General features: G+C 46.3%; 1 protein-coding gene and 1 long non-coding RNA gene across 4 annotated transcripts; one reads left to right on the plus strand and one right to left on the minus strand.

Annotated features, from left to right (window-relative positions):
• Positions 1-1,314: 1,314 nt before the first annotated feature.
• NOG (noggin) lies at positions 1,315-20,464 on the minus strand. 3 transcript variants are annotated; one of them, XM_084492520.1, is made up of 3 exons: positions 20,341-20,464; positions 12,557-12,674; positions 1,315-3,092 (listed from the first exon to the last, which is right to left on the minus strand). In XM_084492520.1, the coding sequence occupies exon 3, from the start codon at positions 2,629-2,631 to the stop codon at positions 1,960-1,962; it is 672 nt and encodes a 223-aa protein (XP_084348646.1). In that variant the 5' UTR covers positions 2,632-3,092; positions 12,557-12,674; positions 20,341-20,464; the 3' UTR covers positions 1,315-1,959. The 3 variants fall into 3 exon arrangements, 2 of the variants coding, with proteins under 2 accessions (XP_084348646.1, XP_084348645.1); XR_014684652.1 differs by lacking the exons at positions 1,315-3,092; positions 20,341-20,464 and adding exons at positions 5,975-6,461; positions 16,881-18,105; XM_084492519.1 differs by lacking the exons at positions 12,557-12,674; positions 20,341-20,464 and adding an exon at positions 3,551-3,817.
• LOC311421013 lies at positions 3,843-5,762 on the plus strand. The gene is made up of 2 exons (XR_014684657.1): positions 3,843-3,928; positions 4,277-5,762. It is a non-coding gene; the product is annotated as an uncharacterized lncRNA (long non-coding RNA).
• Positions 20,465-20,551: the final 87 nt, after the last annotated feature.

Consider the following 20,551-nt stretch of genomic DNA (forward strand, 5'->3'; position numbering starts at 1 on the left):
CATGGTAATGGTGGTTCATAAACTTAAACATCTCAATATCCCCTTTCTTCTAGAAATAAATTACGTTTGTTTGCCCTGCCTGGAGTCCTAAGGTAGCCGACATTAGGAATATTTTAAATGTGATCATCCATCCAGCATGTCTTTCAGGCGCCACGAAGATTAAATGAAAGAATCATAAGATGAAGGTCTTTAACTTTTAATCCTTTTACAATGAACCCTTAGATAGACATGGGGGCAGGGTGCCTTCTATGTGAGTAATAATGCCTCTGTTCCTCTTCACTAGGTTAATGAATACCCTAAATGTCCCAAGATCTGATTTTTTTTTTCAAACTATTGAAATTAAAAGCAAAGAGACTGATGGTAAAACGTACCGAAAGTGTGCGAGAGGGAATGAATATGCATTCAGAGATAGGCGGCACAGAGAACGCAGGGCTGGGCTGCGTCAATGAAAGACCCGCGGGTTTACAATAATTAGCATAGATTCGCTGGGAGTTTTTTTTTTAAAAAAAAAGTTTTTTGATTCCAAGATAAATAAGGAAAAGGCTTTCTGCACTGTCAGGCAGCCTTTGGAGAGCACGTGGCGGGGCTGTTTGTGCAGTGCTATCTCCGAGATCCTACCGGCGGCTCCGGCAGCGCGCACGAGCCCAGCGCTGCGCTCACAGCGCCGGGGCCTCCCCGCAGCGCCCAGCGGAGCCCGGGGCCGGGGGCGGCGGGGCCGGGGGGCGCCGGGCGCTGGAGCCGGGGCAGCGGCGTCCCGGGCCGGGCCGGGCCGGGCCGTGCCGAGCCGGGAGGTGCAGGGCCAGCCGGGCCGTGCCCCTCCGGACCGGGCCGTGCCCCGGAGGCCGGCGGGTGCCCGCAGGGTTCCCGGGTTGCCTCCGGCCGGGAAAACTGCGAGGATCAGGCTAACGCCGTGTGCGCGCTGCAACCCCCCAAAGCCCAAGGGTCAAGTTTCAGCAGTGTCCCACCACAATGGTAGGTGTGAAAGACACGTGTCCCGCTGTAAATGAAATGTCAAGCGGTTACCAAAAAAAAAAAAAAAAAAAAAAAAAAAGCAGCAGCCCGAGGCCGGCGGGCGGTGCGGGTCCGCCCCAGGGGCGCGGCGGGCAGCGGGCGGCCCCCAGCGGGGCGAACGGGACCCCCCCGGGGCGCTGCGGGGCTGGGGGGGGGCAGGGGGGGATCTGCTGCCCTCCGGCACCGGCCCCCGGCACGTTCCCACCCCCCCGGCGCCCAGCGAGGGGAGAAGAAAGTGTCCCGTGTGTGCGTCCCCCCCCCGGGGGCGGCCCGAGCAGAGAGCAAACAGACTGCGGACGGCTCGTGTTTTAGTGGTTGACTTTAATTCTGCGCTGCGCTTTTACTACAGGGATATAAAGAATAAATAGCAGATACTCTTCATTTACATAGGATTAAGTCATTCAAACTGTTCTCTCTATTTACAATAACGTTGTGCTCTAGGCGTTTATTTATTTATTTATTTTTTTATTTATTTTTTTTAATCTAAAGTCCGTAAGGAGGAAGAAGAAACACACACACACACACGCTTTCCGTATAATGGAAAATAGCTTTAAAACGTTTTCTTATCAAAAAGTTTGGTTTGTATTTTTTAATCCTTTTATTAAAAAAAAAAAAAAAGAAAACACACAACAGCAACCCCAACCTACTTCGCCAAAGCGAAGCAACTTCTCTCTGGAATATAAATACCAAAAAAAAAAAAAAAAAATGATACATTAGCAACGATCAGGGTAATAGTCTTAAAAATACAGTAGACGCTGATTATTTCACGTATAATACTGACCTTTTAATAGTATATTAAAACGGTGCCATATATACACACAATATACATTCTCCTACACGTTACAGTGCATTACAACGTTAACCAGAAAGCAAGTGTCTTTTATTTTTGTTGCAGCAAAGGTCCACGTGAGTCCGCCAGGGAAGGGGCGAGAAGGGCGAGCGGCAGCCCTAGCAGGAGCACTTGCACTCCGAAATGATGGGGTACTGGATGGGTATCCATGTGCACCTCTGCCCTCCCCGACGCTGGCACCTCCACCTCAGGATCGTTAAATGCACGGACTTGGCAGGTTTGCAAACCATGCCTTCTGGGACTGAACAAGACCTTTTACTGTAGCAGCTGCCCACTTTGACGTACCGGGGCCAAAAGCGGCTGCCGAGATCGTTCCACGTGTATAGGACCGGGCAGAAGGTCTGGGACCAGAGCCACATCTGCAGCTTCCTGCGCAGCTTCTTGCTCAGCCTGTGCTTCTTGCCCGGCTGCAGCCCGTCGTAAAACTCCAGCCCTTTGATTTCGCTGGGCATCGCTCCCGAGGGTCTCTGCCTGAGCAGCAAGTCCAGCTCGGCTAGATCGTCCACCCCGAGCCGGTCCTCGGGCAGGGAAATAGCCATAAAGTTAGGGTCGAAGTGTCCGCCCATGAGGTTCCTTAGCAAGGTCTCGTTAAGATCCTTCTCCTTGGGGTCGAAGATAGGGTCCGGGTGCTCGATTAGATCCACCAAGGGCAAGTTGTCGCTGGGAGCCGGTCGGATGTGCAGATAGTGCTGGCAGGCGCCTTGCTCTAGCCGGAGACCCAGCAGAACCACCAAGGCGTATATAGTCACAAGGCACTGGGAATGATCCATCCTTGGGAGACCGGTGGGGGGGGGGGAGAGGGGGGCTGGGTTCACCAAACGGCAGGGGAAGAAGGTGCGAGCAAATGCATCAGAAAACTTGTACGGGGATATCCAAAATAGCTTGTCTTTACGGGGGATCCCCTCCGCTCCCCGCGCCACCAGCAAAGACGGCCCCCGAATATGCCAGGAGAGCAAGCCCCCTGCAAACACTCTCTTGCAAGCCTCTCTGTAAAATTTCTCCTGGTGGAGCCGCTCCAAAATTCTGCCGCCGCTGCTGCTTCTCTTCGCCCTCCCCGGGCAGGGGAGATGCCGCTTTTTGTTGGGAATTCTGCTCGCTGCTGCAGCTCCGCGTTGTCTGCCCGTGCGTGTGGAAGAAGTAGTTGCCGATTCTTCTTCCCCGTTCCTCTCCGCCGTTCGCAAAGCAGCCTCCTCAGCAGCAACAGCAGCCACGCACGTTGGCACCAGTTTGTCTGCTTTGCAAGGACCCAAAGCCTTTAAATTTCCTGCACTTTCAGCTTCATCTCCATGGAAACCACAGACTCTCTTCTAACCCACCCCACCCCCCTTAAAAAAAGAACCACCACACACACAACGCAACCCCCACTCCCACAAAAGTCCAGGAGAGCTTCCCCCTTCCCACCCGGCAGACACCCTCTGCTGGGGAAGGCTGCAGGCGGGAGCCGCCGCCGCCTCCCCCCCGCCGCCCGCCGCCGCCGCGCCCCGGGAGATGCTGCAGGGGTTGGGGCTGGGGCTGGGGCTGGGACGGGGACGGGGGCAAGGACGGGGGCAGGAGCAGGGCTAGGAGCAGGGGCAGGGGTAGGAGAAGGGCTAGGGGTGGCCTTGGCGCCGGTCACCCCATGGGCGCAGCGCTGCTGGCGGCGGAGCGCAGCCTGCCCCACTCCTGCTCCCCTGCCCCGGCCAGCGCTACCTGGCCGCCGGGGAGGGGGGCCCGGGGGGGTCCTTGCTCTAATTCCCACTGCGTGCCCGGCCGGGGGGCCGCTGCCGGCACCTTCCCGGGCGGAGCGAGCCCTCTGCTGGCGGCGCCGCTCCGCTCCGCTCCGCGCCGGGCACGGGCAGGGCGAGCGGGGCCGCCCCGGGCAGCGCAGCCACCGGCACAACGGGGAGCCCCGGGGAGCTCGGCTCGGCCACAGAAAGCGGCTCCGGTAGCGAAACGGGGGGCCGGGGGAGGCGGCGGGGAGAGCCCCGGGGGTGTCGGCGCTTCTGCGGGGAGCTGGGGCCGGGGGCTGCGCGGTGGGATGCCCCGAAGCCCCCCAGCACCGGCGGCAGGAGCGGGCCCGCGGCCGGGGTAAGTGCCCCTCGGTAACGGCAGGCAGGCGGCCGGCTGGCAGGGGAGGCTGCTGAGATCTCGGGACAATCGCCTCGAGTGCTTGCATGCTGCTGCTGCAGGCTGTTAGGCGCTCGGGAGTCTGAGTTTAACGGGGCTGAAGCTTTGTCATTTCTCCTAAATTATGTATGCGTTTGTTTAAGTGTTACTCTTCAAATTTAGGGTCTTAAGGAAAGCAATGTATAGACTGTATTACCCAGGGTCAGCTGTTTGTCTGAGTTAACTGTATTTTTGTCATCTATTTTCACTCCCTAAGCTAAACTTCATGCAATGCTGCTTTAAATCTTACTTTTGTTTATTCCTGAGCAGGTAGGGTATTTTATAAACCCTACAGAACTGAAATAACTGTCATGAAAAGGATGGAAAGCCAACACATGCTCTGCACTGGGAAAGGAGCCTCACGGTGACACTTGCCACTGCCATGTCAGCGCAGGATCTGCTGGAGTTTTAGAAGGTATTTTTTCACCTGGTAGTTCAGGTCTCTACCTTCATCCAGAACCTGATGAACGTTCATTGCTGAAACTTGGCATTCAACTTGTCCATGTGCTAAGGGAGAAGCCACACCTCCAGTCTTTCAAAATAAGATCCCCCAAAATTCAAGGAGCAGCAATTGACCAGGAAATGAAGATGAACTTTGTGCTGGATTTGGTCTTCAACTGGATGTGACTTGGTTACTTAACTGCCTGCCAGCAGGACACAGAGGTGCTCAGGTCTGCACAGACCCAGCAGGTTGCTCAAGTGCTGCTGCTTCTGGCTCAGGTTCTCCATGCGGGTCTTGGCCTGTTCATGTGCTGGTTCCACTCCTGCCTGCTGGGCGATGCCCTCTTGGAAGCAGGTCCTCTGTCCCAGAGCTGAGCTGGTGAAAGTCTGTTCATCCCCTCTCATTCCTTCACCCTCCTTTTTTGGTCACCCCGCAGGACAAAATGGAATGGCGTTTCGGAGCCTAAGCCCACACTCAGCACTCATCGGCTGATCCACGTCCCAGCAGCAGAAGCAATGCTGGGTTCTGTCAAGGAACAAGGATGTGAAACCACCGATGTACCTGCTCAGCTGTGCTGCTGCAGCACTGCTCTGTTTTGTAGTATTGCCTGGTGTGCCTAATTTCAGGAGGGAGAGGTGGAGAGGATGGGCGATGAATCCTAGCAAGGGGTTAATGGTTTTTGGGTTGCCTGCTTGTCTGGCTCTTTCCTCACTATCTTCCTTCCTCTGGCCAGTCTTATTTCACAGGGAGAACTGGAACTGTTTGGGGAGGGATTTCATTCAGACTGTGACTTCTGACCAACTACAAAAATGGGAATGTGCAGTGTTACGTGTCCGAGGAATAGAGAAACCGTTCCTCCTTGGATCCCCTCCTCCTTTCTCCTTTCTTTTGTGAGTCTTTGTTGACACACTTCCACTTCTTTCAAAAAGAGTTCTATGAAGGTAGTCAAATATTAGGTTGGATCAGATTGTTTTCCCAATGAAATTACTGCGAAAATTTGCTACTGGTACGGGCCGGTTCCTCTTCGTTGTGTACATGGCAATGCTGGCCAAGGAAAAGCTGGGAAAGGTTGTAAGCTGTAGCTCTATGCAAATGTTTGGGAATTTGCTCTTAAACTACCTTGTTTAAACAAAGGCACAAAAACCAACAATAGGTTAAAGCAAAGTGTTTTGAAGAGAAAGCAAAAATTCTGAAGTTAGAGCATGATGTCTTGTATTTCTCCTTTAATAATAAATTTGGTTTTACTCAGCTCAGTTAAAAACACTTTTTTTAACTACCAGTCTCAGAGTCTAAAAATAAAGCCTATAAAGCTTGTGTCCTGTCTGCTTCATGCCAGGTGTGTGTTTAAGATTCTAATTCAAAACCACGCTCCCAAGGAGGCACTCAGAGCCCTTACGCTGCTGCCCCCAGTTGCAGGTAGGAGGAAGGACGGACAGGCTGCCTCCCACATGGCCTGAGTGGGGCAGGCTGGGGCCTGGGAACTCCTCCGGCACAGGTGCCTGCGTGGGGAGCACCACGCTCCTGGCGAGGCTGCAAGAGCTCGAAGGAAGCAGAAGTGACAGAAGTCGCTCGTGGCCCAAGAATTTCTTGGTGGAATGGCTGATAGCAGGACTGGGGAAGAGCTGCCAGTAACAGCTCTGCCAGAAGCCTCTGGGTCAGAGGGAAAAGAGATTTGGATGCCCATCAAACGGGTTCAGTGCAGGGTTTGCTGAAAACAGCAGTAAATGGAGCTCAGAGGTAAAGGGCCTGATCCAGACTCTGTGTATGATGCCAGCCCTGCCTGGTATAGGGAGAGAGGCCAGCGGCTCATAGAGGCCTTAGCTGGTCACTCTACTGGCAATGGAGCATGAAGCAGAGGAGGAAACAACTCCTTTCGCCTCAGCTTTATTGGTTCTGGAGTGCTGACAGTAGTAAAAATGTGTTTTTTCAGTAGACAAAGCAAATACAACTTTCAAGGCACGCAGGAAGCCAATGTGGGCAAGGCTGAGATGCTGCTTCTGCAGGGTCACATCTCTGATGAGGAGAGAAGAGGTATGCAGCCTGCCCCATTAGGACTCTGGAGGCACAGCTCTGAAAACACATTATGTAAGGATCTGATTTCAGTCCACAAGAGCAAGGGCGCACAGAAAGAACTCAGGAGAGATTTGTTTCCCATTCAATCTTAGGGAAACGGCCCTCCTTACCCACCCAACCCCGTGCTCAGCACCGCCACGCTGCTCACAGTGCATGGGCTTGAACCAGCCTGGTCTGTAAGCAAGTAGCACGGAGCAAACCGCTCAGAAAGTAACAAACCACCACAACACCGGGATGAGGAAGAACTATGCCAGGTGCACTTGGAAAATCTGTGTCTTCCTTAGGAGAGGAGGCTTCCTTACAACCATCCTTATTTCCCTTATACTTGAAGATTATTTTAACATAGATCATGAAGTCCTTGCCTCTCACTTCTTATTTTCAAAAACACGTTGGCATATGAGACGATGGTTTGTTAAATAAAGCAAAACCAACAACACAACCAAATAAATCCTCTGCATAGCTCTCATGCAAATTTCTCATATGGCTTTGGGCGATACATTTCCTAGCTTTCTGCTTTATTTGTAAAGCAGGAATGCCAGCCCTTGCCTCTTTCACGGAGATGCTGGAGGGCCTGATTAGAGTAAACCTGTATCAGTGCAGATGAGAGTCCAGTATCTTACGAAAATTACAGAGGAAATCTGTGACTGATAGAGCAGACAACTGATTTCAAATATTACTCATATGTCCTAGTTAGCTGCTAGACCAACTCCCCGTCTCTTTGTCACACCCCTATACATTTTGTAAGAGACTGCTTAAGATTTCATTTTAATTTTTTTTTTTTTTTTTTAACTGTGAATCCCTAAAATATTTCCTAAGGAGATACACAGACATTTGATGTAGTTCATATATGCCACATGACATCTACCCAACCCACATTTTTAGCTGTTGCAGGCCATGTGTGACCTCACCCAGCAATCCATGCACCACTGCTCCACTGCTTCCAAGCTGCATCCGCTAGTTCAGAAAGGGTCAGGGAGATATAGCCAGGCCTTTGAAATGCAGTGCTGCATCTCAGGGTACCTCACTCACTTCTCCTTCCCCTTCCAAATTCATGAAAAGGGCTATGGAGGAAGGATTGTTTTAATGGACTACACAATGCTAGTAGGTGATCAGCTACTCTGAAAGAAAACAGTTATGGATCACACGCTTTGGAAGGTAAACATTTTTTTTTTTTGAGAGTGCAAAGTTCTGCCTTGAAATCCCAATAGAACAAAAACAGGGATGGATGCATTTGGCCAAGAACCTGTATCTGCAGTGATAAATGGTATATAAATAATGTATTTTGAAACTAAGCTCTGGAATGAATGTTTTATAGCAGAGTAAATCCTAGGGTGACTGATGCATTAAAGCAATAAAAAGGAAAAAAAAAAGCCCCCCAAATAACAAATACAAGTTATTTTTTAGTATTCTCCAAGTACAGCTATATGTAAAGAACAGACTTGACACTTGCCAAACGTATACATTTCCTTTAAAAAAAAAAAAGGAAAGCTGTCAAAGAAAAAAAAAATCCTGCAAGGTCCTTACAGAACTGCTCTATTTTTCTCATTTCATGATTTCATGTCGTTCATGCTCTTCAAATACCATGCCTCCCTGATTCTCAGCCTGCTCTCCTCTTGCTCCTGCATTTTTCCTAAGGTATAGACTTTTGTCTTGAGAACAGGGCTTGTGCATTCATCTGCTGATAAACTGTTTATCTTAGCTTTTATGAGGGCGCCTTGCTGCAAGCCAGCCAGAGACAGGATCCTGGGTGTTTGTCTTTTTTTTTAAAAGAGGGTCCGGGAAGTGGCGGGTATTTATACCTCCCCTTGGCTCTATATATCATGGGAGGTGGAACTCCACTGTCTCTGTCTCTCGCTTTTTCTCTCAGCAGTGTTTTCTGCCATAAATCTGAATCTCTCAGAACAGTTTTCTTGGCTGCAACCCCACTTGGAGGAATTAAACATTTTATTTATTTATTTATTTATTACTGCAAAAGGTTCGCAACAGAAGAAACCCAAAGCTTTTTTAATATTCTCCCCCTCCTCTCACCCCACCTAACCATCCTGCTTTTTGTGCCAAATATTAACATCTCAGCAGTCAAGAGAAGAGACCGAGCTGGCTGAGTGTCTCGCAGTTTACAGACCAATTCATTATGAAGAGAGAGGCCAGTGGGAGAATTGGCAAAGATGAAACAGAAACCAAGGCATTTTTTATGTTAAAAAATGACACTTACATTTACAAGCTATGGCTCCTGACGGGGATTTGATTTTCCACACAGGCAACGTTGTTTATCCAAACAAACTCCCTGTTGCAGCATATATTACACATATACACACATGACAAGTAGGAATGTATTTATCTTTTTTTTTTTTTTTTCTGCCAGCTAGCTTATTAAGATAAACATCTACTGAGGTAAACCAATTTTTTTATTATTCCTTTCTTTATAAAACAGCAAAGACAACTGAGTGACAGAGATTCAATGAAGCAAAAAATACAGCAACCCCCCAATCAAGCCCTGTGTGCATGTGAGTGATTCATTGATGCCAGCTACTGAATAACCCTGATACATAACATTTCCCACCTCTGATATTTAAAAAGACCCTCTCGCCCTTTTAGCACCAATGGAGCCCTTGAAATGTTTTATTGCTAATTGTCTAATGCTATGTGATGAATGGCTGCTTCACTGAAAATGACAACCCCTTTTCTTTCAACTACTTCATTTTCCTGGCTCCAGTGGGGGCGAAGAGGAAAAAATAAATCCGATTACATCATATTTATCCACTTCGTTGTGAATGAAAGAAAATTAAACTTATTTTAAAAGTGCTTCTATCAACTAAGCCCAGACCCCCCAGGTCCCCTGCACTCAGTAAATGTTGCCTCAGATACTGGGGCAAAATGTTCCAAAAGACTCACGGGGTTTGTGGAAGCACAAAATCCCAAAGGCAGGGTCTAAACCTGACCAGAGAGCCAGGGGAAGCAGGATCACCAGTATATTGAACTCAGAACCCCCTGACCAAATCTAGAACGGCTGCACTTTGTGAACACAAGAAATATTTTGGCTACAGATACTCAAGGAGCACATTTTTACCCCAGTATCTATAAAACAACTGACTACCATCTTGCCTCAAGAATAAATGCAACAGAGGAAGGTCCTGCAAAGTGGAAATCACTGCTTTATTAAAGCACTGATTTAAACATCCTTTAAATCTGCTCTGGCTAGGAATTTGCAAGAATGAAGGATTTTGAATAACTAGAAAAAGATTAAGCTGCACGTCTATCCTCAGCATTTCATATGTACCATTTCTTTCCTGCTTGTTATGCTTTATCCCTTCAGGGAATCTGATCTCTTCAAAAAGAAGTAGATCACCATGATCAGCCGGAGTTGTGTGCATAACATTATCTTTGCAGCCTCCACAAAATGTCACGAAATACAAATTCACAGTGACAGGGTTGGCTGTGAAAAGCTGTTACGTTCAATGGGATAATTTTCAAAGGAACTTGTACCTTTATTGGCAAATGGAAAGACTTCCACTTTCTCTCCCACATGATGAAACAGACACACACATGGGGGTTTTTGATTAATTCAGATACAGAAACAGACACAAAAGAGACATAGTCCAAACTTGCCAATGTTCAATAGGAACCTCTGGGACATGTTCATTTGGCTTGGGAGTTTCAAGTCTTTGCTTGCGAGGGCAAAGGGACCCAAGCGAGCAAAATAATGAATCTAGGCTTCCCAGACACAGATCTGACATTTGCTCTCTCCCTCTGACTCAGGCTTTGACTGGGTTCAGGGATTAATTAGGCCATGCAAACGAGTTAGGTTCCCTCTTCTGGCAACCTGGTCACGTAGGGAACCCCTACCCCTCCCCTTCCCCACACTCTCCTTCCCCATAATGAAGCATGACTGTAGTAAAACAAGTCTTTTGATGGTGCCTCTTCTCATCACTTTCAAGACAAACAATGTCTCAGAAGCCCCCCAGCTGCTTTTATTTTTCTTATATCTACAGTTACATCTTGTGTGTGTTTACTCATCCTCATTAAATATGTCTTCCCCCCATCCTTTTTAATATCCTTCCTTTATTGCAGCTTACACAACACATCAATTATAGCATAGAGTTAAAATCTTTTAGAGCCATTTTGGGGGATAGTGCAATATCCCACAACACCACCATCTCTGAAAGAGAATTGACACGGGCTGTAGGACGAATACGAGATAGACACCTCTGCAGCAAACATCTCCACAGCAAAGAACGAGGTGGTTCGCAAATTACTAGTATGCTCAGAGCAAAGCATCCCTTATGCTTAGTCAACTTCCTTCAGTAAACCCAAGTGAGGTGTTTGGCTTTTTTAACCATTCAAAAATATTCACAAGTTTACTACTTTCCTTCTTTTAACGCAGATACTTGGAAATCCTATGCTGGCACAGTAGGAAGAAAGCACCCATCACAGGACTAAAAAGCAGCTAGGCTTTCACACATACACCTTGGTCTTAAGATCATTTTCTTTCAAGCAAGGTTTAGATAATGACGCTTCAGCTGAAGCTGCTGTTCAGCGTGCCTTCTGAAGTCACACTGACTTTTAAAGGACTTGTTTTCACAACAAACACATCAGCTGTTCAGTAAGATGCCAGGCACAAATTTGGTTTTGTTCTCTCTATGACTACATGTGCACGTGTGCGCATGGGTGTGTGTGCATGCGTGTGCAATTGCTTCCCACGCAGGAACAGCCTCTCCATTACTCCCATTCGTGATGAGATAACATGTCTTTGGAATAAAACTGTGTTTTTATTTACGAAAAGATCATAACCAATAGAAAAACAGAATTGCCTTGATAGCACTGTAAGTTCCACAAGAGTTCTGCATACTTTGAACATGAAGGTTAACTTCTGTAAGCACACTGAATGCTTTAACTCAAATATTAGGGATTGATTTGGACAAGTGATTCAAAGAAGAGACCTGCCTTTGTGACAGAGAAAGTCACACTGCTGCATTTAGTGTCTCATGGCAGAGCTGCCTTTTTATGCCACTCTCATTTAAGATCTCTCCACTTTTCTCATCAAAACAGAAGGTGAGAATAACCTTGCTCTGCAGACCCCAACCTCAATCACTCATTCCAGGGGCACAACTCGGCTCCAGGCATTGGAGTTTGCCTGTCATCATTCTGCATTAGCTCTCTTCAACAAATAAATAAATAAACAGCCTTCCCCTTGTGTGCCTGGGCTTAGCTCTTGCCCGGTGGCTAACTGCTGCAGGACTGGAGCAGGGTGGGGGGTGAGGTGGGGGCGATCACCCTCCAACACCGGGAACCGTTTGTAAATTACCCTAAGCTTCCCTTAGTCATTATTCCATTAACTGCCTCTTGGTAGATCTGTCAGTAACTAAGCTGGGTCTTATTTGTAGAGAATCAGAGGCTATTTGCTGTACTAAGTGAGCCATGAGAGCGAAAGGGTTTGGGATTTATTTGTAATTACAGTCGGGATTTTTTTCTTCTCCTTCTTGCCTGGACCCCACTGGTACTTTCATTCACATTCCCTAAGCTGACGCTGGCGCCAGGATCACAGGCTGGCCCTGTGTTTATGTCATTGAGACTAGGACAATATTTCAGTGTGGAGCCAGACCGCAGGGATCCACTCTATAAAACCCTCACTAAAAATAGACAGCCGCCCTGCCCCCAGGCCCGCGGGCCGCCGGCACCCCGCGAGGCGCGCAGCCCTCAGCTGGGCCCAGCTCGGCCCTCCCGGCTGGGCCCCGGCAGCCCCCCGGCCCCGCTCCCACCCTGACGCTTCCCCCGACCAGGGTCCTGCCCGCAGCCCCCCCAGATGGCAGAGCTGCTCAGGCTGCAGCATCCTGAGGCCCTCCCTGCACCCCGCAGCAATTCGCGGGTGGATGTGGCACCTTGGGGTGCCTGGTGCCCCCTGCTCCCACAGCCCCAAGCCCCTGTTTGGCTGCAGTTGCTGCCCAGCCCTGCTAGAGCACTGCGCAGGCTGAAATTTGGGCCGCTGAGGGATCCCACAGCCGGGGTGCTGCGGCTGGAACTGGCAGAGAAAGAGGTACCTGAAAGTATCGGTGCCTGGGACGCCTCCTCTCCCTCTGCAGCTTGTGAAGGCGTTCAGAGAGACCCCAGCAGGACAAAACTGGGTCAAAGACTTCACCTCTGTCCGATAAATCTTTCCTGCGGCAAATTAAAAAAAAAAAAGAGCTGAACATTTCCATCTCATAGCTGTCAATTTTATTCAAAAGCATGAACCGGGGCAAATCATTCAGCCTTTTCAATGCCAGTGGTGCGTGATACCTCAGCTTGGGAGGATAAATGTAACCAGTAAAGTGTTTATTGATTAGTTCAACAGCTATACAGACACGATACGAGGCACTTAATGCACAGATTTTCAAGGTAAGAGCCTGATCCTGCAGCTTAGATCCTGGCACTGGAAAGGGCTTCATTCCAGAAGCCTGTGAAGGGAGAGAAAAAGTTCATGTGGATTTTAATGGGCAGTAGAGCCTTTCAAAAGACAGCAAAGAGCAACCAGGTCTCCTGATTCCCTCATATCCCCAGTTGTTCAGTTGCTGAAAACGCATACCCAAAGGCAGCAGCCGTGTGTGTGCTCACACAAGCAGACATCCAACAGAGGGATGCTGCTGCTGAGTGCCAGTGAATGCCAGCCTCCTGAGGGAGCACACCACTCGGGGAACAGCTTTCTTCCAGATCCCTCCTATTGAGTCATGGTCTTGGCACAGGTCGTGTCCGTGAAGCCAGCAGGAAGCAGACCAGGCGTGCATGCTTGCTCAGAGCAGTGGCAACACCACGGTGTGTGCAGTGGAGAGCCAGATGCTGAGCTGTGATGTGGAGCAGCTGGAAATGAAGACGGGAGTTTGGTTCTGTCGAGGACCCTGTCTCACCCTCTCCACCAAGGCCCATTCTGGCTGCTGCTGTCCTGCTAGGCTCACTCCAGATACAGGTGTGGACAGACACTGCCTGAGCGGAGGTGGTTGCATTTATCTATGACAACCGAAAACCAAACCTGGGGCTCTGAAACACCAGGTACAGCTTTAAAACCCTGCTGTGCCACACCAGGTGCTGCTTGTAATGACATTTCAGTTTGATTGGCTTCAACTATGCCATTCACTGGGCACCGGGCAAACAAACCGTTTTGTAAAAGGAGATAAGACTATTGTACTGTGGGCTAAGAGCACCGGAAAATAATGGCTCCTTGCTGAAAGGCTGCTTTGAAAATCCTCAAATCATCATGAACATGAATAGAGCAGCGTGCGAGGACAGCTGTGGTTTTGGAAAGAGATTTATCAGAGACTTTTGGAAGGGAATCCTTCAAACAAAGTAGCGCACATTTTCTGCATTATGATATGTGTACTTGACACTGGCTCTGTGATTATTCTGCCAAGTTCAGCTTCTTCTGTCAGTGGTTCACTTTGTTTTTTTTCAGCTAAAAGTACTAGGTGAATAATGGTGCACTGTAATCAGGATCCCTCTGCAGCAGGCACTATGCTTAGACTGAAGGGTGGCTCAGGTGCATGTACTGGATCACCTCAATAGATGCCACAGATAAAAGGTGAGAAGATGTAGGCACACAGAGCACTATAGAACTGGCTTGCCCATGGTCACAAAACAGCAAAACCAAGAAGAGGGCTCACTGCTTAGAACAAGTTCATAACAGGAAGGTGTTGGCAGAGGCAGGCTGCATGGCCTCACGGGCTGGAGAGCATCTCCTTATTTCGTTAGAGTGGAAGTTATCCATCAACTAGAAAGGGAGATCCCAACCACAGCCACATGAAAGGCAGTGACAGAACTCCGCAGTGCTGCTAGCAGTGGCCTTATCAACTGGCACTGAATATGCACAAATAAGAACGTAGCTCCAGAGAACAGTTGTGCACCGTGAAATACCGCTTGCTCTCTGCACAACTTCTTGAAGTAATCCACACAGCAAGGAAATACTGCACGGACAAAACTTTGTTTAGAAGCAGCCTTCTAAATTTAACACAAGTGCTGCTTTTGGAGGGCTTCTCACGGTTTTATCTGAATAGTCACCGTTTCTCAAACACCAGTCCTGGGGACAGAGGGCCCTCAACATCCTTCAGTCCGCAGGGTGATATATAAAGGAATGAAGCTGAAGGGCCTTTGTGTGAGCATGGAAGAAACATTTTTGATAATGATAATATTTTGATAATGATAATATCAGGTTATATCAGTGGGTACACAACAAAAGGAGACTTGCAGAAATAAGACTCTAATTTGTTACAGGAATTAGATGCTAAGTAGTGAAGGAACCAAAGGATTGCAAGAAGATAAAGGCAACTCTTGCAAGACCTGAACATCACCCCAGCGCAATGAATTCTCTCCCTGTGTTCTGCCAAAGAATCCCAGCGCAGTAGCATGTAAGCCACTGAAAACTTTCCACAGGTGGCCACTTAATGTGTGTGTCTCATTTTCTACAATGCTTAAGCTATGCAGCCTCAGTTGGGACGCCATTCATAGCAGGGCACGCATCCACAACAGCTGCAGTTCAAGCCAACTGGAGCTGTGCTTTGAACATATGAAGTACTGATATGAAATATCGGCTCCTAGGTGGCTTCAGTAAGCACACCCACAATTAGGGGATATGCAGTAGTTTTGTCTTACTTCCCCAACCATAACAATGACATCACACACATGATGATACTATTAAGATAACACATACATATCCTTTCAAAGATTTATCCTAGTATCTAAGAGCTTGGACATGGACCGACCATGTTTGGTATTGGACAAATGCCTACGAAAAAGCAGTCCCCACCCTACAAAAGTCTACAGCTAAGTTAAAACCAAGAGGCATCGCAGCTATGAGAGGAGAAAGACAATGAAACAGTGCTGTCTGCTGCTCTGCTTCAGCACACCTATGCCTGGCTCAAGCGTTTTGCAGATAAAACAGAAAAAAAAAGTTTTAAAACAATGCTTAAAAAATCTGTATGTACTGTGATAAGATACAGAAAAAACTTGTACAGCCCATGCACGAGGCTATACAGCCTGCACTCCACACATTTTGATGAACAGTCTCTTTCAAAAGTCACTGCTGTGAACTGCCAGTGAATCTAAAATTTTTAAAGTGCTGAGGTTGCCTTCAAACAGAAATGATCACATAATTAAGTAAAAAAAATGCCTTACATATGGTATAGAAAGGTAGAGTGAATTGAATTTTCCACAGAAAACAAAACGTCTCTTCTTTAGTTACTGTTCATTCTTTGCGTTGCTACCTGAACAAACCAGTCAGATATTAGAGCCCAGTATCTCTCAGGCCCTAGGGATGCATATTAGAGGGATTGCTCCCACCACGAATACCTCATGTGATGGCTTCCTTGCCTAATTTGAAATGCAAGCATTTATCTTAATTTGAAAAGGAAAAAAAAGTTGATCTGAATCTGAAGATCTCTGCATTCTCATCAGGTGAACAACAATCAGAATTTAGCAATCAGCTGGACTTCATACATATTTTCAAAGTACTGCAGGTATCTGTTGCAGGAGTAATCTGTGGACTCCTCTGAAACAAGTTTATGGAAATGTATTCTTTCAAATCCTTACCCAGCCCTTCTCCCTACCCTCTACCGTTTCAGAACAGGAGTACATATACAGTTCTCTCTTTTCCTTGGCATCTGGACAACTCTTCTACTGTCACTGCCCTGTAGTCCTCAGCTGGCATAAGAATTCCAAAATAAATGAGTGTGTTGTAATCAGGAGAAAAATATTGTGTCCTTGTGGTGTTGATGTTTTTGCAGCTAAGCTTCTCAATGGCCACCACAAGTTGAGCTGCATATTTCTTTACAAAAATATGCTTGCGTTGGTAACTTGGCGGGCCACTCGTTGAATAGACATTTAGCTACTTAACTGCTTACTGTGGCCAACAAAGTTCTGTTCAAGAAGCTGAACTAGGGAAGAAGAGGCACCTTGACAAACAGTACACAGTTAGCACGCAGGCAGTCTCTATGGCAAGCAGTGAAGAGTGTTTTATGAGTTTCTGCAAAAGCCAAAGGCTAATAGTGAGAGCAATATATTATAGCAAATGTCTTTAAAGAGACAAAGATACTGACTAAATATCTTCTAAGTCTAAGCATGTTTAAAGAAAACACATAAGCAAAATAAACCCCGGCAGATCATTTATAAATCTGCCTACAGACAACTAAAGAAGAGCATCTGAGGAAGGGCATGAGTCAATATGCAAAACCAGCATGCAAGCACTTAAAGGTGTGCTGCTGTGTAAACTCACACTGCCTGAGGGAATGTATGACCCACAGAACTAAAAGGGCAGGGATGGGATTTTTAAAGCACTCACTGTCAGCTTCATTCTGCCAACTTCTAGCCCAGTCAAACGAAATCCAAAAAGGCCGCTCTCACCTGTGTTCATCTCCAAGAAACTCCCCTCTTAGGGGGGTTGTTCAGCTTCTAGTGTCTTTCCCTTTCAGAAGTGAACTCCTGTCTCAACTTCATTTCCAAGTGCAAAGTCCCAATTTATTTGTTCTGTAGCCTTAGTGCTCCTGTAAATGTTTTTGCCTGTCCCCCATCAACTCACACCGAGGTATCAGCAAACTCTGCTTATTTGCTCTTTCAGCCTGTGCCTTCTTACCAGGCTAGAGGGTATGGAATAGGGTCAGCATCATATATTTGCTCAGGCTGAAAGATTTAAATAAAGATCATGCAAAGTGCCAATAGTTTTCCAGTATCCTTCCCGCAGGTCTCAGGGAATGCCAAGTTCTCTGGCCGCTGACTGCAGCAGGCTCAGCAGGGAGCTGAAGGATTTGCTCCCCAAAACAGGTGGGCTAACACACAGGCAGTGAGGTCAGTCACTGCAGCGCTTGCTCCCGGTGGAAGAGAACATGACTGGTCAGAACACCTACTTGCTCCCTGAACTAGCCAAGGTCCAGGCTATTTGCAGCATTTTCCAGCAGGGCTCTGCAGACTGAGACAGGGACAGAAAGGACAGAAGGACAGGTACAGCCCAGCCGCCCAATTTTTTCCACAGCTGTTATTTTTATTACAAAAGGGCAGTTACTTTTGTGAAGTCCACAAAATGCAACATTAGTAATAAACTGCTAAGCATCACGTGGCAGAATTTGTGGAGTCTAAACCTTTTGAGGGTGAAATACACCTCATTTCAGTGGCTGCAGGCTATTAGACTAATTAATAACGTCTATTGAAATAATTTATGTATGAATTAAAGCAGGAGACATCTGTTACACCACCAAGACTAGCTCAATGTATTCTGAAAATACTTAACATCAAAGGTACATTGTGAAGTTATAAGGGAATGGGGACAATTGGTTCTTTTTCCACTAATCTCATATTAAAGTAGGGAATTGCTACACTACATCATCCAGTATGAGAAAGTATTCAACGGGTATTTTTGAATTTAAAAAATGTCCCAATACAAGAGACATTTTCCAGGGACAAAGTTCAATCCATTCCTCATTTTTTCTTACTACTTTGCACATAGCTGTTTTAAAAAAGCAGACCTTGGGCCCACAAACTGGGCTAACCACCTGATTTTTCTTTTAATGACTTTTTTCATTTCCCTCATCTTTCACAGAAATTATGAATAATACATGTATAAGGCCAAATACAAACTATTTTGCTCCTCATAAAAATTGTTCATGGGAATACATGCTGTGGTATATGTATCTTATGGCATATGTATTAAAAATATTTCTAGAGATCATCACAAGCCCTTTTTTTTTTTTTCTTGTCTTTCCCTTACTTAAAAAACTGTATCTGGGGGTTAATTAATTTTTCCATATCCAATAAGAAATGTGAATTTAGAGAAGCAGTTCAATGCAAAGGGCACATTGATTCTCAGTAAAGTTTCCACAAGAGTCACTTACACTCGCTACTTCTGCTCAAAACTTCAGTATTCAGACACTGGGTCTCACAACGCAGTTTCTTGTCAATGTTAAGGCACCTTTACAGTCTGAAGCATCCATCTCACAAACCTACACACCGAATAGGAGCTAATAGCTCTTAGTCACCTCTTGGTTAAATGAACTAGAAAGAGTTGCTTAAGTATCTTGCTCCAAGCTATGTTTTCCAATCCCTGAATCATTCTTATAAATCTCTGCTGATCCTTCTGAACCTTCTGAAGTCTGAACAGGACGAAATACTTTATTATGCGTATTAATATGCATTAACATGGACCTGTATGTGGTAAATCTGGTAATTTGGCGAAGAATTAAAGTTAAAATAATTCATTAAAACACAAGTGGAGGAGACATTTACCAAGAAAAATACCAGTGAAAGGCATTAATTTGCCACTTCAAATGAGATTTTTAACATGAAAGCTGAAAACTAGATTATTGAGGATATGGAATGTAATCAGGTAGTTGCTGCTCAAGACAGCTGACTTCTCTCCAGCTTTCATGGCTTCAGTGGATGCTAAAGCGAATTCTCAGTTTGTTTTTAAAATTAATTGCCAAAACTAAAATATTTTTCTCAGCATTGGTTGAGCTGTTTTTATGTAAATTGATTTAGCAAATAATGTAGAACTTGTTGAAAGTGAAATAATAAATCTATCTGTCATAAAAACAATGGACCTCTCACCAGCTTGCTCATTAGTGGGCCCAACAGCATGGATCTCATTGACTTCATACTTGCTCCAAAGTAAAAATTATCATCAAGTACATAAAGAATATTCTACTCATAAATAATAACTAAGGCACTTTTAGTATTATTTTTTCAATGGATTTTAAAGCTACAATACCAAACATTGGATGAAATTACTATAGAGACCTGTGCATGAGATAATTTTCTTCTGAAATGCTCCTTTTCCTGATACTGTGGGAGTTTGCTAAGCTTTACCTAAGGAAAAATATTGCCATACAAACTCCAGCTGTGTAAATGTAGTTTTAAAAGCTTGTTGCATTAAGCCTTTATATTACTCTAATTTTACTTAAACTCTTACCCAAATCCTCCCTTTACAGATGTAGATATCATAAGAACTGTGGTCTTTGAAAAAGTCCAGAACTGTATTTTCTATGCATCACCTAGTTATATTTTAGCAAATGATACAGTTTCAGTAGCTGAGTCCTTTGAAAATGTTTAGGATCCAATGCGAACACAAGGCTCAACATAGAAATAATTATTATCTGAGAACAAACATGAAAGAAAGCTCCATTTCTTTCCAAGTACAATGGATTAATGCAGGAGGAAGTCAATAGTGCTAAATTAATCCTGAAAGTTAAAAGCAAGGATTGCAATGACATCAAGGGTCAGAGATGAGTTTGACCTGCTGTGGCCATGGCTATTTAATTTAATTAACATTTACATTCTAAAAAAAAAACATTTGCAAGTACTAAGTAATATGGTAAATATGGAACAAATTATCAGCAACAGCAGGGGAGATTTAAAATATGCATCTTGAGTTTGGAGTCACTCAGAAACCTGTGGTGATGCAATCACTCAAACAGAGTAATCTTTATGAGTTTAACTTTGCCAAGAATGCATGTACAAACGGTGTTCCAGAGGCTCATTCAACGCAGATGACACACAAACTGCCCCGGATTGTCGACATACCTCATCCATGTGGGCCCATGCCTGAATGTTTTTGCACTTCAGGTGTTTTCTAGTGACTGAGAGCAGTGGGTTTTGATCTCTTTTGATTTGGAAAGCTTTTCTAAGGCAAGATGTGGATCCCTGTATGGTGAATGATGGCTGGTGGCCATGGCCATGAGAAAACTGAGACGCAGCGACCCCATGTTGAGGTGCTGAGGTGACACCCGCCAAGCCACCATTTCTGTCACGAACCACTGCGTTTCTGTCAGAAACCACCACCCCTGGGACCACAACGAGCCCTGAGTACAATAACTACCTGGGGGGCAGCAGCCAGGGCAGTTGGCGATGAGGACGCGGTCCACACAGGCCAATTTCTTGCGACGCTCCACCATGTCCAGCGCATGGCCCGCTGTCAGGCTGCGGCTAAGTGCCCTGGAGCTGTGGAAAACACGGGATGTTTGTTCCTTTTTTTTTTTCTTTTTTTCTTTTTTTTTTTTTTTCACCCCGCTCGTTTATAGGTACTCGAA

Source organism: Aythya ferina, assembly GCF_964211825.1.
Source record: "Aythya ferina genome assembly, chromosome: 18".
Taxonomy (NCBI): Eukaryota; Metazoa; Chordata; class Aves; order Anseriformes; family Anatidae; genus Aythya; species Aythya ferina.